Source organism: Raphanus sativus, chromosome 6 (assembly GCF_000801105.2).
Source record: "Raphanus sativus cultivar WK10039 chromosome 6, ASM80110v3, whole genome shotgun sequence".
Classification (NCBI taxonomy): domain Eukaryota; kingdom Viridiplantae; phylum Streptophyta; class Magnoliopsida; order Brassicales; family Brassicaceae; genus Raphanus; species Raphanus sativus.
Genome location: NC_079516.1, coordinates 47076833 through 47094981, shown reverse-complemented (window position 1 = coordinate 47094981; position 18149 = coordinate 47076833). Strand labels below are relative to the sequence as shown.

General features: G+C 29.8%; 3 protein-coding genes across 3 annotated transcripts; 1 reads left to right on the top strand and 2 right to left on the bottom strand.

Annotated features, from left to right (window-relative positions):
- The first annotated feature begins 2427 nt into the window (after window positions 1-2427).
- Window positions 2428-4465, top strand: LOC108806515 (transcription factor TCP10). The gene is made up of 2 exons (XM_018578656.2): window positions 2428-4013; window positions 4115-4465. Exon 1 carries the CDS (start codon window positions 2961-2963, stop codon window positions 4005-4007), a length of 1047 nt encoding a protein of 348 aa, XP_018434158.1. The 5' UTR covers window positions 2428-2960; the 3' UTR covers window positions 4008-4013; window positions 4115-4465.
- Window positions 4466-8113: 3648 nt separating this feature from the next.
- On the bottom strand, window positions 8114-9103 carry LOC130496322 (mavicyanin-like). The gene has a single exon (XM_056988300.1). It carries the CDS (start codon window positions 9021-9023, stop codon window positions 8421-8423), a length of 603 nt encoding a protein of 200 aa, XP_056844280.1. The 5' UTR covers window positions 9024-9103; the 3' UTR covers window positions 8114-8420.
- A 6449-nt stretch (window positions 9104-15552) lies between these two features.
- LOC130496329 (mavicyanin-like) lies at window positions 15553-16369 on the bottom strand. The gene has a single exon (XM_056988315.1). It carries the CDS (start codon window positions 16258-16260, stop codon window positions 15658-15660), a length of 603 nt encoding a protein of 200 aa, XP_056844295.1. The 5' UTR covers window positions 16261-16369; the 3' UTR covers window positions 15553-15657.
- Between the last annotated feature and the right edge of the window lie 1780 nt (window positions 16370-18149).

Below are 18149 nucleotides of genomic sequence, written 5' to 3'. Positions count from 1 at the left end.
TCACAGATTGATTTATTATTTTTATTTAATAATTTCATCTGTAAAGCCGTAAAGATATCATGCACATACTTCCCCTAGAAATTTGTGAGCAACCTGTATTTGATTTGTGGGTAAATTTAATTATAATAAAAAATTATTTTAGCTAATAAGTATCAAAAATATAAATTATATATCTATAACTAATATTATATAAATATTGTAATTTTATATTTTAAATAAAAATGATTTCTTTAAGAAAAAAACTTTTTTTTTTAATTTGCGAGTTAATGGACACCTGCAATTTAAACTAAGCCGACCCATATCCGTAATAAAATAAACTTGACTCGCACTTACACTTATAATTCTTTTTTTTTTCCAAATAGGGCGGATCAATTTTATCACTCAAATTCCCTGCTCTAGAATCCCGGACTTTGATAAGGACATCATAGTTATGTGAGGGAAGGCAAATGTATTAAATTCTACTTTCTAAAGCTTTGAATGTTACGATCCGCACCGATCCGCATCACTGTTAACAGTAATACAATATTTACATATATTATATTTATATGTTTTTATTACTGTTAAAACCGTATTACATTTATACTGTTTGTCTCGCACCGCTCTATCTGCTGATGCATGTGCAGGGAGTTACAAGGAATGGTTTCAATATATGTCATTTGAATGCATCTGAATGCTCAGAAGATCTTTAAGAAAAAACTCGACAACATGATCATCATAGAGTAATTGGTTGGCCACTTGGCCTACTAGTAATTTGCATAGTAAATCAATGGAAAAAATGAACAATGATTTGCATGGTAAATCAATATCTTTTAAAAAGATATGTAGTCCAAACCAACCATCGCATGAAGTAGAATCCATAGACAGATAGTGGACCATAAGACTTCGATATCTATATACGGAGACAGTCGAGATACAACAAACCAAAAAAATACTTTGGATCTTTATTTAGAACGGCCCAGCGTCCACCACTGCATCATGTTACAGTGATGCCAATGAGCTTTATGAGAAAATGTGAGTCACGGTCTCTCTCTCTCTCAGTATAGCTCGGTCGCGAAATAACGTGGCAGGTTGTCTTCACTACCAAATTCGCCAAAACGTATTCATGGAGGAATAGTTCAGTAGTCATCATAGAATAATAGTATTATATATTTATAATAAAATTGAATTGGAATTAATTTGGGTAACGATTTTTCTTTTAAAATCTGATGGATAAGATAAAGAGGGTTAACTTAAGTTTCACGACTTGTAACTTGTAAGTATAAGGTGGAACCGTGGAATCTTTGGGGATGAAGGCAGATTTTGCATGCGCGTATGCTTTTTCTAAAGACATTAAAATTAAAAACCCTGCAATTCTTTTTTATTCAACTTTCGGAGTCTTCAAGTTGACGACAAATTTGCCACTTTTTCATTTCTGTTTTCTTCCTCTTATTATATTTTAATTGTGGTCTATGATAAACACACTCAAATCTTGAGCAAGTGGACTACTCGTTTGATTGTTTCCACACACAAAGACATATGTTACATATATTGTTTACAAATTATAACGAGCTATTGAAAACGTTTATAACAACATTGTTTATGTTGAAATAAGTAACAACATTAGTTATGCAGGCGATATATTTTTCCATTTTCTATTAAGATGGAAGCAAAAAGTTGCAATATATATTTTCATATAACTAAAACAAACGAATGTGTACAATGTTATCTAGACATTATTCCTAAACTCCAAACTAATAATCAAAATCTATAACGTATGGTTGTGGTAAGAAGAAAAAAGAGTCTGAATATTTTTCATTGCCCTCTTTTTAGTGGAACGAGAAAAAGCTGGTTTGTATCATTATCAACGTCTTGAATAATAAGGGGAAATATGTTAAAAATAATCACAAAAGGGGGGAAATTTATTATTCATAAATGTTAAGAGTTGTAATTACAAGAAAGCAAACTTTCAGACGATGACCTTAATCATAAGTTCCTTACACTTTTTGCTCTTTTAAATTCGAATCTCATTCAACATTAGGCTTTAATCATAGTTATCCACATGAAACAACATTCTCTCTCTATCCATACATAGTAAATAATTGGCAAAATATTCCATCAATAAAACTAGCACGTCAATCTATTTCATTTCCCACTCCGTTTAACATATAATTTTCTACCGACCAACATATATGTGTATATTTTTGGTCAAAACATACATGTATATATGCGTGTGTGGTTTTTTCACATTGGTGATGTATGTTTGATATGGCATGCACGCATGATTGAAGAATAATGATTGAGGAATTTTCTGTCACCGATAAAATTGAAATAAATATATGTGGCTAAGAACTGAAGGAAGGACACATGTTGATATGTGAAATAGGGAATCTTATAGTAAGGAACAAAGGGTTGAAAGCAAAAGGATATATTTATTTAGTTTACTTTCCTATTCTGAACCCTTAACTTCTGCCATCCTTCCCATCAACAATACTCTCTATCTCTCTTCTTCGCCTTCTTGCCCTTTAATTTTGCACCAACTTTCAATAAAAGTATTTTATCTTCTTCTTTTTTTCTAGTCCATCAACTCTATTGTGCTAATATATCTCTTTGAAAAAAAGGAAAACCCTAGCTAGACCAAAAGATTACAGTTCATTTGTTGTGAGCTAGGCCTCTTCTCTTATTGTGCTTTTCTTCATTTTTTTTCTTTTTTGGTATATTGGGGACATTGAATCCTGTGACTGCCATGGCAGAACTTTTGGGGATCTGCATAGATGGGCTACTTCTTGTATCAGCTTTCAGGTAGCTGTCTCCAGCCTGCATCAGATGTTATTAACTCACTACACACCAAACACAACCACAACAATAAGAAAAACGGCAACCATTTTGAAGAGCCAAACAAAAACCGGCACACAAGTTTCCTCCCCAAGCTGATAAAACCCCCTTCTAAATCAAGCGCAGTGTCATTTTGAGAGGTCAACAAAATGGGACTTAAAGGTTATAGCGCCGGAGATAAAGTAGGAGAGATAATAGAGGTTCCAGGTGGTCACATCATTCGAGCCACTGGACGAAAAGACCGTCACAGCAAAGTTTTCACATCAAAGGGTCCACGTGACCGGCGCGTGAGACTTGCAGCTCACACGGCGATTCAGTTCTACGACGTGCAAGACCGGTTGCAGTATGACCGGCCAAGCAAAGCCGTGGACTGGCTCATCAAGAAAGCTAAAGCTGCTATTGATAAGCTCGAAACCACTCAAGAACCAGAGAATACTACTACTAAACCGGGCTCTTCTTCTTCCGAGCCCAACTTGGTTGATACTCAAACGCAGTTTGTGGCGGCCAATCTTGATCCTGAAGAAGCAATGAAAACGTTCTTCCCGGCGACAACAAGCGGCGGTGGTACGAACATGAATTTCCAAAACTACCCTCATCATCATGATACCGACAATATAGTTTCAAGAACCACAACAACAACACCGAATCTTAGCCAAGATCTTGGTCTCTCTCTTCACCCATTTCAAGGAAACAACATCAGCAACACAGTAGTCCCCGAGACCAACAACTTCGCCACGGCTCATTTCGAGACATTCGGGAGAATCTCTGGATGGAACAATCACGATTTAACGATGACGTCATCGTCATCTCCATCCGAACAACAACAAGAGCAAGAAAGAGGTAATGGTGGTTTCATGGTGAACCTTCACCATCATCAACCATCGATGATGACATTGCTTAACAGTCAGCAACAACAAGTGTTTCTTGGTGGCCAACAACAACAACGGGGTACCCTTCAGTCCAGTTTATTCCCTCACTCGTTTCGTTCTTGGGACCATCATCATCAAACGACTTCGGACAATCATCATCATCATCATCATCATCACAATCAAGCTTCTCCTGTGATGTTTGCTTCTTCATCACAGTATGGTTCTCATGGGATGATGATGATGCAAGGCCTCAGCTTCCCCATCCATGGAGAAGAATCTACTCAACCAAACTCCTCTTCTTCTCCTCCTCCAAACTCACACCTCTAAACGCAGGTTTGCTTTTGGCATTTAATACATTTTTAGAAACTGTTATTTAATCACTCTTTCAATTATTATTAATCAACCTTCAAGTTTCTCTTTTGTTTTCATTGTAGAGAAAGGGGTGTTTCTCATTTCTTATGACGCTGAGCAAAAAGGAGGAATTAATGAGATGGAAGAAGAGTACGCAATATATTTATCATTTTACCATCTATGACCTATCTATATGTTTATAGATGTGTGCCTTCAGTTGTTATGATTCAAGACTACTATTACTCTCTTCTTAGTATTTTTATTATTCAGTTTTGCTCATTTGTTTTATGATTTTAAATTGCTCATCAAGTTTACGATGTTGAACGAGGTGGGCTCTTTGTGTGTGTTTTAATATGACCTTGTGTTGAGACATTAATGTTATCTCATTTTTGTTCTACAAGTGAGTTATAATTTTCAGATTTTCTTTTTTCGTTTTTCATGTCTTCTCCTAAGTAATGTTTTCTAATTAGTTACGAAGTTGAAACAAATGGGGTCGTACAAACGAGTAATTGAAGAAGATATGTGCTTAATATAATCTTTTTACTATGCAGCTACCAACTGTTTCTCTCTCTTTAAGATTGCTTCTGAATTCTGATGACCTACTAAAAAGTTGAGTTTATATAGTAGAAAAGTCAACGCTGTAACAAATTTTGGAGTGTTTATGCAAAAGTAGCTATTGAGTATTCAACGGTTTGTGACAGAGATACTAAATGAACTCAATATTTCCGCATGCTTTAGTTAGGTTTATTGATTTTGAAAGAAGTTACATCTCTTGAAAATAATGGAAATACACAGTTGTGTACAATCTCATAGACTTATAGGGAGAGAACGACATTTGATCACTGTTTTGGCAGTGGTTTATAAACTTTTACGATTAGTTTGACGAAAAAAAATATGATATTGGTTAAAGTGTTCTGTAAATAATAGATGATATTGGTTAAAGTGTTTTGTACTTACTTCCTAGTCACATGATGCCCATCATTCCGTTTATCCCAAGGATGATTCATCATTTTCATACGAGAAGTTAAAAGCTAAGAATGTTCGTACTATGAAAAGTCCCAATACAATTTATATTGTTTTTTTTCTTGTCAACAATAATTTATATTAGTTAAATATAGTTATTCATCTGATATGAGAATTACCAGTTTGGCCTTTTGATCAAGGATTGTGCTAGATTTATTGGAAGAGGTGAACAAAAGGATTACAGCCTTTTTTGGGTAATCTTATTTATATATATATATATATTACTAAAAGAGAAATACACATTTAAAAATACTTCTTAGTTTTCATAGTTAATTACATTTCATGCCACCGAAAATTAAATTGAACTTTCTATTTTAATGATTATCTTTTCTAATTAGAATGTATTTTTCTTAAATAAATTTGAGTTAAATATAATTAAATCAACTTAAAAATACATCTATATTAACAAACTATTGAAACAAATATTAACAAACAATTGAAACAACCTAAACTATGAAAAAATTATAATTTAGCTTACATGTTTCTGGTCTTATAATATGTATACATTAAAATATATATAAAAAATAATACTTATTACTATAACTTACCAATAAAGTATTTTGCATATATATTAGGCGTGACTCACTTATGTTTACACCTTCCTAATTATAAACTTTTTGGAATATTATCATCAATTTTTTATAGAAAAGGAATATTTCAACAATATCAACTTAAAATTTTGAATATAAAATTAACTTTGTTCCCATGATTTTTATTAAAATAGACGGGTGAATTTATATCTCATCCAAATGGGCTTTCAAAATATTTGTAACTCATTTTTAGTTTGACTCAAACACATAATATACTAATAATACATTTCAATCATACAATTAAATATAAAAAAAGTATCAATATAAATTTAATCCAACATAGTTTATTAATATATATGTACATCAAATCTTTTTGTATAGTTACATAACTTCTCCAGCACACATCTAATAACAATATATAACACAATATAATAACAAAATATATGATATATAAATCATTAAATAAACTTCTGTGTGATCGCACGGATCAAGTTATAGTTAAAATAGATAACTATACAATAGTTCAAAGAAAGAAAACAGAATCAAATGAATAATTAAGTGAACATCCCTTAAGATAAAGCTGGCGAGAAACATAATTTTATGGAAGCAAATCTACAAAAATATATTCTCTCCTGTTTCGTTTTAGTTTTCGTTCTAAAGAAAAAATTTCATTACAAATATATGTCGTCTTAAAATTTTAATGTAAAATTTATTAATAATATTCTTCAGTTTATTTTTCTATTGGTGAAATATGGTTAGATGTTTGGTAATGATGTTTTTATTTTAAAATATAAAAAATGAATATTTTCTTAATTTTTTGCATAAACTGAAACTACAATGAAACAAAAAGTATATATTTTCACTTAAAACCCAAGAAATGGCATATTTTTCTATTTAACTATAACTTTGCTACATAATTAGTTTCCGTGCAATTCGGCTTTAGTATGTTATTTTTCTTAAACCTAAATTAATGGACTGAGATTTAAATCCCAAAATTATTAAAAACTGAATATATATATACTATTATTTAAGAATTATTTTTTGACTACGAACTCTCACGGGTTTTTTTGCACAAATCTAACTCTTACGGTTAAACCTGTTAATACTTGAAATAAATTTTGTTATTATGCTTAATAATCAATTAGATTTATTATGTTATTATCCAAAACTATTCTACATTATTATGTAAGTATATTATTTTGGTGTGTTGTTATCCAGAATTAATAAAATAAAAATGTAAAAATTATATATATTTATCAAATTTAAGATAAATAAAATTAGTAACTATTTTAGCTAGTCTATTAGATTTCCGATGTGGGATAATTTATCTCTAATATCATAGTTCAAAAAAATTTATTAAATATATATAATTACTAATTTTATTTCTCTTTAATTTGATAAATATATTAGTTAATATCCCATTAAATTTCTGATGTGAAATACTTTATCTCTAATATCATAGTTAAAAAAAAAATGCCACAATTAACAAACTCATGATTGTGGTCTTCATGGTCGATACTGATTCTTTCCTTGATCGAGAGATAGAAAAACAATGAGAAAACAGATACTAGCTAAATGTTCAAAAAAAAAAACAGATACTAGTTAGGTAAAGTTTTTGTAAAGACATTGTTTAGATTTGTTCATGTATATAGTGTTTTCCAGACTTTCTAGTGTTTGATTGGTCCACGACGGAGTGAAATTTCTTTTTCTTTCTCATTCAATTTTCTTTTTGGGTTAAACTTTTCCTTTTCCTTAACCATTCGAAAAATATTTGCAAATATTGTCCTGATTTTAGTTACGAATGGATAAAGGGCATTAGTAAGCTTTCAACTTTTTAACTTACAAAAATTAAATTAATTGCCCATATATAAAATGTTAGCAGATTTCTTTCTTGTCCTTGTTGAAATTTTCTGAAGAGTCTTAGTTGAAAACCTTGTTCTTGTCTTGTGGTTAGCTTCGGTTACTTGATCTCGCGGGTTTTTCACATTCATTCTCTGATGCAAGAGTCTAATGCGGTTGTGGAAGTTGTGCTGAATGTTTTTCTTTGAATCCACCTAGATTTTCTTTTGTTGTCAACTTTCCATTAATTGGAAAAGCCCGATATAGTTTAACCTTTATAAACGTAAATCAAATGATTCAGGAAAAGAGAATTTCCTCCTTTTTTGACGTTAATTTGTGTTTGATTCCCCGGCCCTAACATTGATATTTAGTAGCTGATATGAAAATATGAATTACATAAACATTGTATGTTAATTTGATATACATGGAAATCACTATATATATTGTATACTTTTAGACAATAATAAATCCCTTGAATTTGACAACTTACAAACAAAAAAAATAATTAACTTTTTCGATGTCTCCTATACTATGGACTCCAATTCAACTGGTTATTTTTCAGCTGCTAAAGTGCAAGAACTAGAAGTATATAGTTTAAGTGCACAATGGGAAATACAAAAGAAAGAATTAATTTATTATTTTGAAGTAAACATGCAAAACCAAAACCGGTGGTGGTGGCCTAGTGGCGCTTGAAAGAATTAAAAAACCCAATAAGGCGAACCCGGGTTCAAACCCCACCGGTCACACGGATATGAGTTATTGCTTTCGACTCATTTGAATGCCCAGGAGATGGTCTATCCGTGGGTTGTACCTCCACCCGGGGGTTAGGCTTGTGTCATTATTGACCCGGGTTTAACCCTTTTTCAGTTCAAAAAAAAAAAAACATGCAAAACCATTGAAGGAAGATAAAATAACTACGTCCAACACAGAGTCTCAAAGGTATAAACTGCGACAAAGTAAGAAGTAACCAAAAGGAAACAAAACGTGTGCGAGTCTATCAAAATAAGATGAAAAAAGGAAGTAAAGAAATTAGGAAGTAGGATCCGATCCAAGAACTAGCGTTTGAAGCTGCGCTATGTGGAGCTGGTGCTGGCCCCATCAGGTACCTTGGATCATTATTAACAGGTGAATTAGCCAATGGAGACGGTGAAGGAGACAAGGATGAGTTTGGTGATCGGACCGGTCTAGGAACAGGAGCTGCAACGGGACCTAATGAGGCTGGTAACACTACTATTTGAAGCTTTTGTCCTATGCTGCAGTGATCAGGAACTCCGCATATAAAGTTGTGGACGCCTGCTTTCGTTAGAGTGACCGTGTCGGACCCGGTTTCATATTTTTCTAATGGATTAGATTGTACACACAGCTCGAAATTGTTGGGAGTGACTTCATTGACGTTGTGGTAGTCTTTGTTGTATTCGAAGACCAAAGAGTCACCGACTTGAAAGGTTCTTGAAGAAGCCCAAGCCTCGTAATCAACACCCATCATGGTCCATCCTTTCGAGTCGCCAACTTTGTGGACAGTGCCTCCAACGGCAGCTCCGAAGAGTACCACAAGAATCATCAAAAAAGCGAATAAGGATTTGTTCTTGATCAAAGCCATGATCGATGTTTTGCTCTCTTTCTTTTTAGGCAGAGAATTAAAGCAGGCCAAGAAATCAAGTGTGGAAGATATATATGAAGTTTTGAGTTTGTTTGATGAGAATTTGTGAGAACGCTACGATGTTTATATAGAGCGTGGGGTATCGTTTGAGCTAAATCCTTTTGCCTTTAGGAATTTGAAGCTTTTATATTTATTTAACCAATAAATTAATATGACTTTTTTTTTGTAACATTGATAAATTAATATAACTTGGTTAATTCCTAATGTTGTTTGAGTTATTCTTGGGTTCACTCCCTAGGGTGAACCTAAAGGTTCACCAACCAATAGAAAATTGTCATTTTAGATTTAGTATCTTTTAATTAAAGAAACAAATAACTTGTCAAATTATATTATCTTTTCAAAATAAAATTTAAAAATAAATAAAATAGTATATAAAAACGAATTAAAAAAAATAATGTTGTCAACTAAACCCTAAACTCTAATACTAAACCCTAAACTCTAATCCTAAACCCTAAACCCTTGGGTAAACCCTAAACCCTTGGAAAAACACTAAACATGTTGTCAACAAAACACTAAACCCTAAATTATAATCCTAAACCCTAAACCCTTGGGTAAACCCTAAACCCTTGGGTAAATCCTAAACCCTTGGGTAAACTCTAACCCTTGGAAAAACAATAAACATTTGGATAAATTCTAAACTATAAATCTTAAACACTAAACACTAAATCTTATAAATAAATATTTTTTAAAAATAATATTTTTTAGAACTATTGTTATTTTTATTTATTTAATCTTTTTATTTATTTTAAAAGCATAACATAATTTGGCAAATTATTTTGTTTCCTTAATTAAAAGATACTAGATTTAAAATGACAACTTCCTATTGGTTGGTGAACCTAAAGGTTCACCCTTGGTTCACCCTAGGGGGTGAACCCAAGAAAAATTCATGTTGTTTTGCTTAGGTCCATTCCGTTTTCCATATATGAGAGAGATACGATCACAGATTCACAGGAAGAAGGAGCTTATCAACTTTGGATTTTCTTTTTCTAATTTTGTTTTGCATATTATTAATTTCCTTTTTATAATGGTTCCATGTAACTGATTTGCATCCTGCAATTGTTTCCTTTTTACCTTTTTAGTCTATTAGAATTAAAAACCCTTAATTTTTTTCCAAAAAATGGGTCAAATTTTACAAAAAAACTTTGTCAATTCCTAATGTTGTTTTGCCTAGGTCCATTATTCCGTTTTCCATATATGAGATAGATACGATCACAGATTCACAGGAAGAAGGAGCTTATCTACTTTGGATTTTCTTTTTCTAATTTTGTTTTGCATATTATTAGTTTCCTTTTTATAATGGTTTTAAATATTAGAACATATTTATTGGGATTCTTAGCGGAATATAAGAAACCGTCTCTTAACTTTTAACTAAAAAACTAAGAACCGGCTATTAAATAAAATATTTAAGAACTGATTCTTAACTTTTTTTAGTTAAAAGTTAAAAGACGGTTTTTTATGTTCCGCTAAGAACCTCCGATAAACATGTTCTAACTGATTTGCATCATGCAATTGTTTTATTTACCTATTTAATCTAATAGAATTAAAACCCTTAAAAATTACAAAAAAATGGGTAAGATTTTACAAAAATACCCTTAAAATTGGTCAGATTTTATAGATTATCTTTTTTTTTATGCGACTATAACTTTAGACTAGATTTTGACCCGCCCTTTCAAAGGGCGGGAATATTATTTGTTTTAATTTTTTTTTAAAAAAATAATTTTTATATTTGAATTTTTTGTAATTATATTTATGTTTAAAATTAATTTAATTTGATAGAATAGTCTCTTAAATAAATGAAATACATAGTTGGACATAACATTATCAATAAGTTATGTTTTTGTTTTAATAGAATAGATACATATATGAGAATCAAAATATTATAATTTGTCTATTTAAACCCGTCTTCTATTATTTTGAAATGATTTTTAATATTCTAAAGCTTGGAAATATAATCTTAAGTGTAAAAATATATTTGGTAATCTTTTAGTTAGTTTCTGTTTTAAATGATACTGATTGATCACCAAGTTTTTCAGAATGAAATATTTTTAGCATAAACCATTACAAAATTATTTTTAATAATATTAAAGTCATATACGTTGTAAGATTATTTATATAACCTATGTTAAATTCTTGTAAATTTTTCGTTATTTTATATGGTTTAGGGATTGTATACTATCATTTATGCTAGTGAAATAGAGTTTGTATAGTTTTTTTTTTTTTGTAACACTCATTAGAGTTTGTATAGTTAGATTTAGCTACATAGACGATTTTGTAACCCGTTACGTGTAATATAACTTTCTAATTATTAGTCGTTTAATAATAAGTTAAATTCTATAAGGTTTTGCTATAATTTACGTTTGGAGTAGATATAAAATGACCTTTTCTTGACAGTCCACCAAGACTAATACATCCGCCATATTCTAATTGTTAGACAGTTTTGTTTTGTTTTATAAATAAAAAGGTAGTAATTAATGAATGACATTCTCTTATAAATAATACGCTTTGTAACATATAAAATTATCTTTTTTTAAAAATATTATACTTTATAACATATAAAGCACGAGATTATTTTTTTTAAAAAAAAAATATTATAGTACTTTGTAACATATAGTTTTGAATGAAAAATATATAATGTGTTTTTGTGTATATGTGTAGTGGTTGTTTTATATGATTAGAATGATCATTATTGATATATAAAGGTAAGTGATGCTAATTCATAATGTCTATAATTAGAATTGAGAAGTTTTTAAAGCGATGAAATATTATTTTTTTGTTAAATATAACATGCGTTAATTAAATAACACAAAATACAGTATCATCAATTACATCAATTACATAAAAGTGAAGGATACAATTGCATATTTTCATATCAATAGTATGTGTGTAATCCAGAAAGTAGTAAATATATGTGAAGATGGAAAGGTAACTGTATTTATTCTTTTTTTTTGTGACACAACTGTATTTATTCTTGATACCAAATAAAGATTATTGTTTATTTACTTAACTAAATTTTATAAAACAAAAGAAAAGCCAGTGGCATGATACTGTAATTATAAAAGAAAAATAAGGGCAAATACTTATTAAGTATTTTACTTTAATAGTATAGATATATAAAGAAATTTATTTTGGTTAAGATTCATTCTATTAAAGAAATCTATTATTTAAATTAGGAAAATACATTAAATACTTAAATCTATCATTTAAATAAGGAAAAGACAAAATTCTCTACTATCTTTGTTACCAAACAAATTTTTTTTTTAAATACTTCTATCCATATTGCCAAACAAAAGCTTAAAGTACTTCTACTTTAATAAGATAGACTAGATTTTGATCCGCGCTTTCAAAGCGCGGGTTTATTTTCCTTTATTTTTTTTTTAAATTGACAAATATTTAGTAAATGTCATATTTTTATATATTTGTTTTTTTATAAAAGACTTAAGTTTTTTTATTTTTCTTTATCGTATTTCATTTTAAAAGAGTATAGGCCAGAACACAATATTTGGACCCGAAGAACCAACCCGAAACCGACCCGAAAATCAGGGTCCCGAACCCGATCAGACCCGGGGTAAATATCCGAATGAGTTCTAAATTGCTATATCCGAAGAACCGGTCCCGAATCCGACCCGAACCGAGAACCAAATGAGTACCCGAAGATATCTGAAATATATCTAAAAATATATGTTATAATTATATTTATAATTATTTTAATTTTTTAATTAATTTTATAAGTTAACTATTGTAGTTATTTTCGGTAATTTGAGTATTTTTGGATAAAATATGATAGTTTGGATAAAAATTTACCCAAAAAAACTGTATAAAATGTATATTTTTGGTTACTATTGAATAATTTGGATACAAAAATTTGAACCGAATCAGATACTTTGGTTACTTTAAGTACAAATAACCGAACCCGTTAGATACTTTGGTTATTTGGTTATTTTGCAGGTTCTTATGCATGAGAACCGAACCCACCTGGACCCGAAAGACCCGACTCGAACCCAACCCGAAATTTTATAATACCCGAATGAGGTTTAATTTCAAAACCCGAATGGGGTTTAATTTTAAAACCCGAAAAACTCGATATCCGAAAAAACCAATCCGTACCAGAATGGGTATCCGAACGTCCAGATCTGATGAGTATTTATGTTTAGAAAATTAAACTTTATTTTTTTAATGAATTAAGTTGGTATAACTCTGATATATTAATTTTATTATGTGGTTACTTTTTTAATAAAAAAATATATACTTTTAATAAAAATTTATACTTTTCAATGAAAAAATTCAAATTTTTTTATGAATGCTTAAATTATATTAAAAATAAAAAACATAATAATTAAGTTATTAATTTTTGTTCACTACACAAAATATTAAGAATGGTTGAAAATAAATTATTTGAATTAGGGAAAAAAATAAGAACTGGATCTGATTTCTTAATCAGCCCAAATGGTCTAAGAGAGATGATGTGGGCAGTGGGCTGGATCCAAAAAAAATGACCCAATAAAAATGTGTTATTAATATTACTTGATTGTCCTTAATGAAATAAACAATGTGAGTTAAAGAAAGGGCATGTTTAGTAAAAAATCCAAATGTGCTTGTACTTTAATAGTATAGATATTCTTAATTACAATCTAAAACAGATAAACTTATATGAAAATGCAATTACAGATTAATAACCACAAATCCTAAAGAAAAAGTAATAACCAGCAAAAGATCGGCTATGATAGTTCATATATTTTCTGTATTACATTTGATATTATTCTTACTCATGCTTGAAATTCTAATTTGTTTTCTTCAATCTATTTTATTATGAAATGAATATTTTCTCCATTTATTTTATTTTTGTTAAATATCTTAAATAACTGTCCAATTTTATAATTTGCTTGGAATTTTTTTGTATATGACATGTTTTAATATTTGGAACCGAACTTATATTTTACACGGTTTACTCTTATGTCTGTCTTTCTCCTGCATGTAGTGCCATGCCTATAGTATTAGGGGTCTAAGGCAAAAATAATAATTTTCATTGTAGGTAATATATACAAATTGTAATACTAGTGTAATAATTTTTAATAAAAATGTAAATAAAATTGGTATTTTGTTATTTTAGATTTTGAAGTTGTTATATAAAAGAAAAATTATAGAAAGTTCCAGTGGATCAAATGTATGATTGGAAATATATATAGACAAAAAAAAATTTCAACGTACAAAAAAAGAAAAAAAAAAGCTTGTGGCCATGACAAAAAATGAAACCAGAGAAAAGTGTTTGAATTATTTGGAAACAGTAACTATATTATTATTTTGCTACTGACTATCTATAAATATGGGATCCCAAAATTTTCCTAATTCAAATGGGGTCTGAGGCTAATGCCTCAAAACTTATACCATTCGCACGGCTCTACCTCCATGCAAAGAAGATCGAACCCCATACCGCAGCGTTTTACTTCTGTATCTTTAATTTTTATGGACACATTGAATACTAATTTTATTTGCGATAATTAACTGGTCACAAATGTAGTTGAACCACGGATCCTAGTATATTTTAACTTTTCAAAGGGTGGTTTTGAAAATGTTCTTTGATAATGTGTTACACATTGCTTAGATTTGTTCATGTATATATAGTGTTTTCCATGCTTTCTAGTGTTTGATTGGTCCACGACGGAGTGAAATTTTTTTTTCTTTCTCATTCAATTTTCTTTTTGGGTTAAACTTTTCCTTTTCCTTAACCATTTGAAAAATATTTGCAACTATTGTCCTGATTTTAGTTATAGTTTGTTACGAATGGATAAAGGGCATATAGTAAGCTTCCAACTTTTTAACTTACAAAAATTAAATTAATTGCCCATATATAAAATGTAAGCAGATTTGTTTCTTGTCCTTGTTGAAATTTTCTGAAGGGTCTTAGTTGAAAACCTTGTTCTTGTGTTCTGGTTAGCTTCGGTTACTTGATCTCGCGGGTTTTTTCACATTCATTCTCTGATGCAAGAGACTAATGCGGTTGTGGAAGTTGTGCTGAATGTTTTTCTTTGAATCCACCTAGATTTCTTATGTTGTCAACTTTCCATTAATTGGAAAAGCCAGATATAGTTTAACCTTTATAAACGAAAATCAAATGGTTCAGGAAAAGAGAATTTCCTCCTTTTTGACGTTGATTTCTGTTTTATTCCCCGGCCCTAACATTGATATTTAGTAGCTGATATGAAAATATGAATTACATAAACATTGTATGTTAAATTGATATACATGGAAATCACTATATATATTGTATACTTTTAGACAATAATAAATCCCTTGAATTTGACAACTTAAAAACAAAAAATAGTTAACTTTTTTGATGTCTCCTATACTACGGACTCCAATTCAAGTGGTTATTTTTCAGCTGGTAAAGTGCAAGAACTAGAAGTATATAGTTTAAGTGCACAATGGGAAATACAAAAGAATGAATTAATTTATTATTTTGAAGTAAACATGCAAAACCATTGAAGGAAGATAAAATAACTCCAACACAGAGTCTCAAAGGTATAAACTACGACAAAGTAAGAAGTAACCAAAAGGAAACAAAACGTGTGCGAGTCTATCAAAATAAGATGAAAAAAGGAAGTAAAGAAATTAGGAAGTAGGATCCGATCCCAGAACTAGCGTTTGAAGCTGCGCTATGTGGAGCTGGTGCTGGCCCCATCAGGTACCTTGGATCATTATTAACAGGTGAATTAGCCAATGGAGACGGTGAAGGAGACAAGGATAAGCTTGGTGATCGGACCGGTCTAGGAATAGGAGCTGCAACGGGACCTAATGAGGCTGGTAACACTACTATTTGAAGCTTTTGTCCTATGCCACAGTGATCAGGAAATCCGCATATAAAGTTGTGGACGCCTGCTTTCGTTAGAGTGACCGTGTCAGACCCGGTTTCATATCTTTCTAATGGATTAGTTGGTACACACAGCTCGAAATTGTTGGGGGTGACTTCACTGACGTCGTGGTAATCTTTGTTGTATTCGAAGACCAAAGAGTCTCCAACTTGAAAAGTTCTTGAAGAAGCCCAAGCGTCGTAATTGACGCCCATCATGGTCCATCCTTTTGAGTCGCCGACTTTGTGGACAGCGCCTCCAACGGCAGCTCCGAAGAATGCCACAAGAATCATTAAAGAAACGAAGAATGATTTTTTCTTGATCAAAGCCATGATTGATGTTTTATTCTTTTTTAATTAGGAATGAGAGAAAGCTGGGTAAAAAATCAAGGTTGGAAGAGATATATGAAGTTTTGAGTTTGTTTGATGAGAACTTGAGAGGACGCTAGGATGTTTATATAGAGCCCGGGGTATCGTTTAGCTAAATCCTTTTCCCTTTAGGAATTTGAAGATTTTAATATTAATTTAACAAATAGGTATCTAACTTGTTAATTCCTAATGTTGTTTTGCTTAGGTCCGTTATGTCGTTTTCCATACATGAGACTATGAGAGCGATACAATAATCATTGAATTATTTTTCTAATTTTGTTTTGTATATTATTGATTTCCTATTTCTTATAATGGTTTTATGCAATGTTTTTAAACTTGATCCGAACACTAAACCAGATTACTCTCTAGATCTCGGGATCACTTGATCGACCGTGGTTGGATCGCGAATCAATAAATTAATACATTATAATATATAAATATGATATTATTAACCATTAAAAATATAAGTTGATGATATCTTTTTATTAAAAAAATATAATTAAATATTTAAAATTTTGTTTTACAATAAAATAAATTATTTGATTAATTTTAATACCAAATAAGAACTTTGGCTAAAAATAAGATAAAAACAATTAAACAAAAATATTATTAAATTGACTTTAAATCTAAAAATAATATAAAACAAAATTTTAATAGATTTTCAATAAAATAAATTTAAAATAATAATCTAACAGTGTCATATGAATAAAATTTTGATTTTTTATCATTTTTCAGTTTTTTCAAATAGCATAATACAACTTTTATAAGAGTCAATAGCACATATCTTTTAGTTTATTCAATTTTTAGTAATATTTAAAAGTATATTAAAAGTTTAATCAATATTTTTATAAATATTATCAAATAAATTTGGGTTTTATCGGGTTAATCAGCATCAGACCATGGGTTAATACCATGTTTTGGGGGTTTTGAAATTTTACCGGGTTTATCGAGTTTTTAGTTAACAGCTTTTATCTTAGGAATCTACTTATGTAATAGAGTGGAACCCCTAAAGTATTGAACAGCGGTGTAGCATCAGATCCTAATGACAATAAGTCTTTTTTTTATTAAGTATAAAAAGTCTTTTTCAACGATTTTATATAAATTTTTATATGAAAGAGGAATATATATCTTTTACAAACCAGATTATTTACGGATTATAGGGTTTACTGATTGAACTACGGGTAATTATTTTTCAAGTAAGTTAATAATGCATATATAATTTTTTCATATTTAGTTCATAGTGCGTCTCTATTTTACTATAATATAGACTATAATGATAAATTTATAAAATAAGATAATTTTTATTTTCTTTATTTTATGAAGAAAAATTATTAACATTACTTATAATTATATTGTACTACTAATTACAAAATTAATTAACGCATTATTTTATAAGAAGTATTTAAAATGTTTGGCAGGATTTGATTAGATTTTTGAACAAATTTTGTTATAACTAAAAGTAAAATTCTAATTTATTGTTAAAGTTGATTTATTATTAATATCTTTATCGATTATTAAAATTTAATATAAATAACCAAATATGTCATATTAAAAAATTAATTAAATGGTCCTACTATGACTTGTAAATAGTAGATAAAAAGTAGGACCCTAAATTAATAGATTAGATATGAATATTTGAAACATAAATTTGTACTTCAGATATTCAATTTCATATTTATTTTTATATGATATCTCAGAATAAGTATTTAAAATTTAAATAAATATCCTAAATACTCAATTCTATATAGATAAATATATATTTTAATGTTTTGCTTTTAAAATTTAGATTTTACTTCGGGTATACCCGATCCGATCTGATATAACTGTAGTCCGAATGATATATGATTATTTTA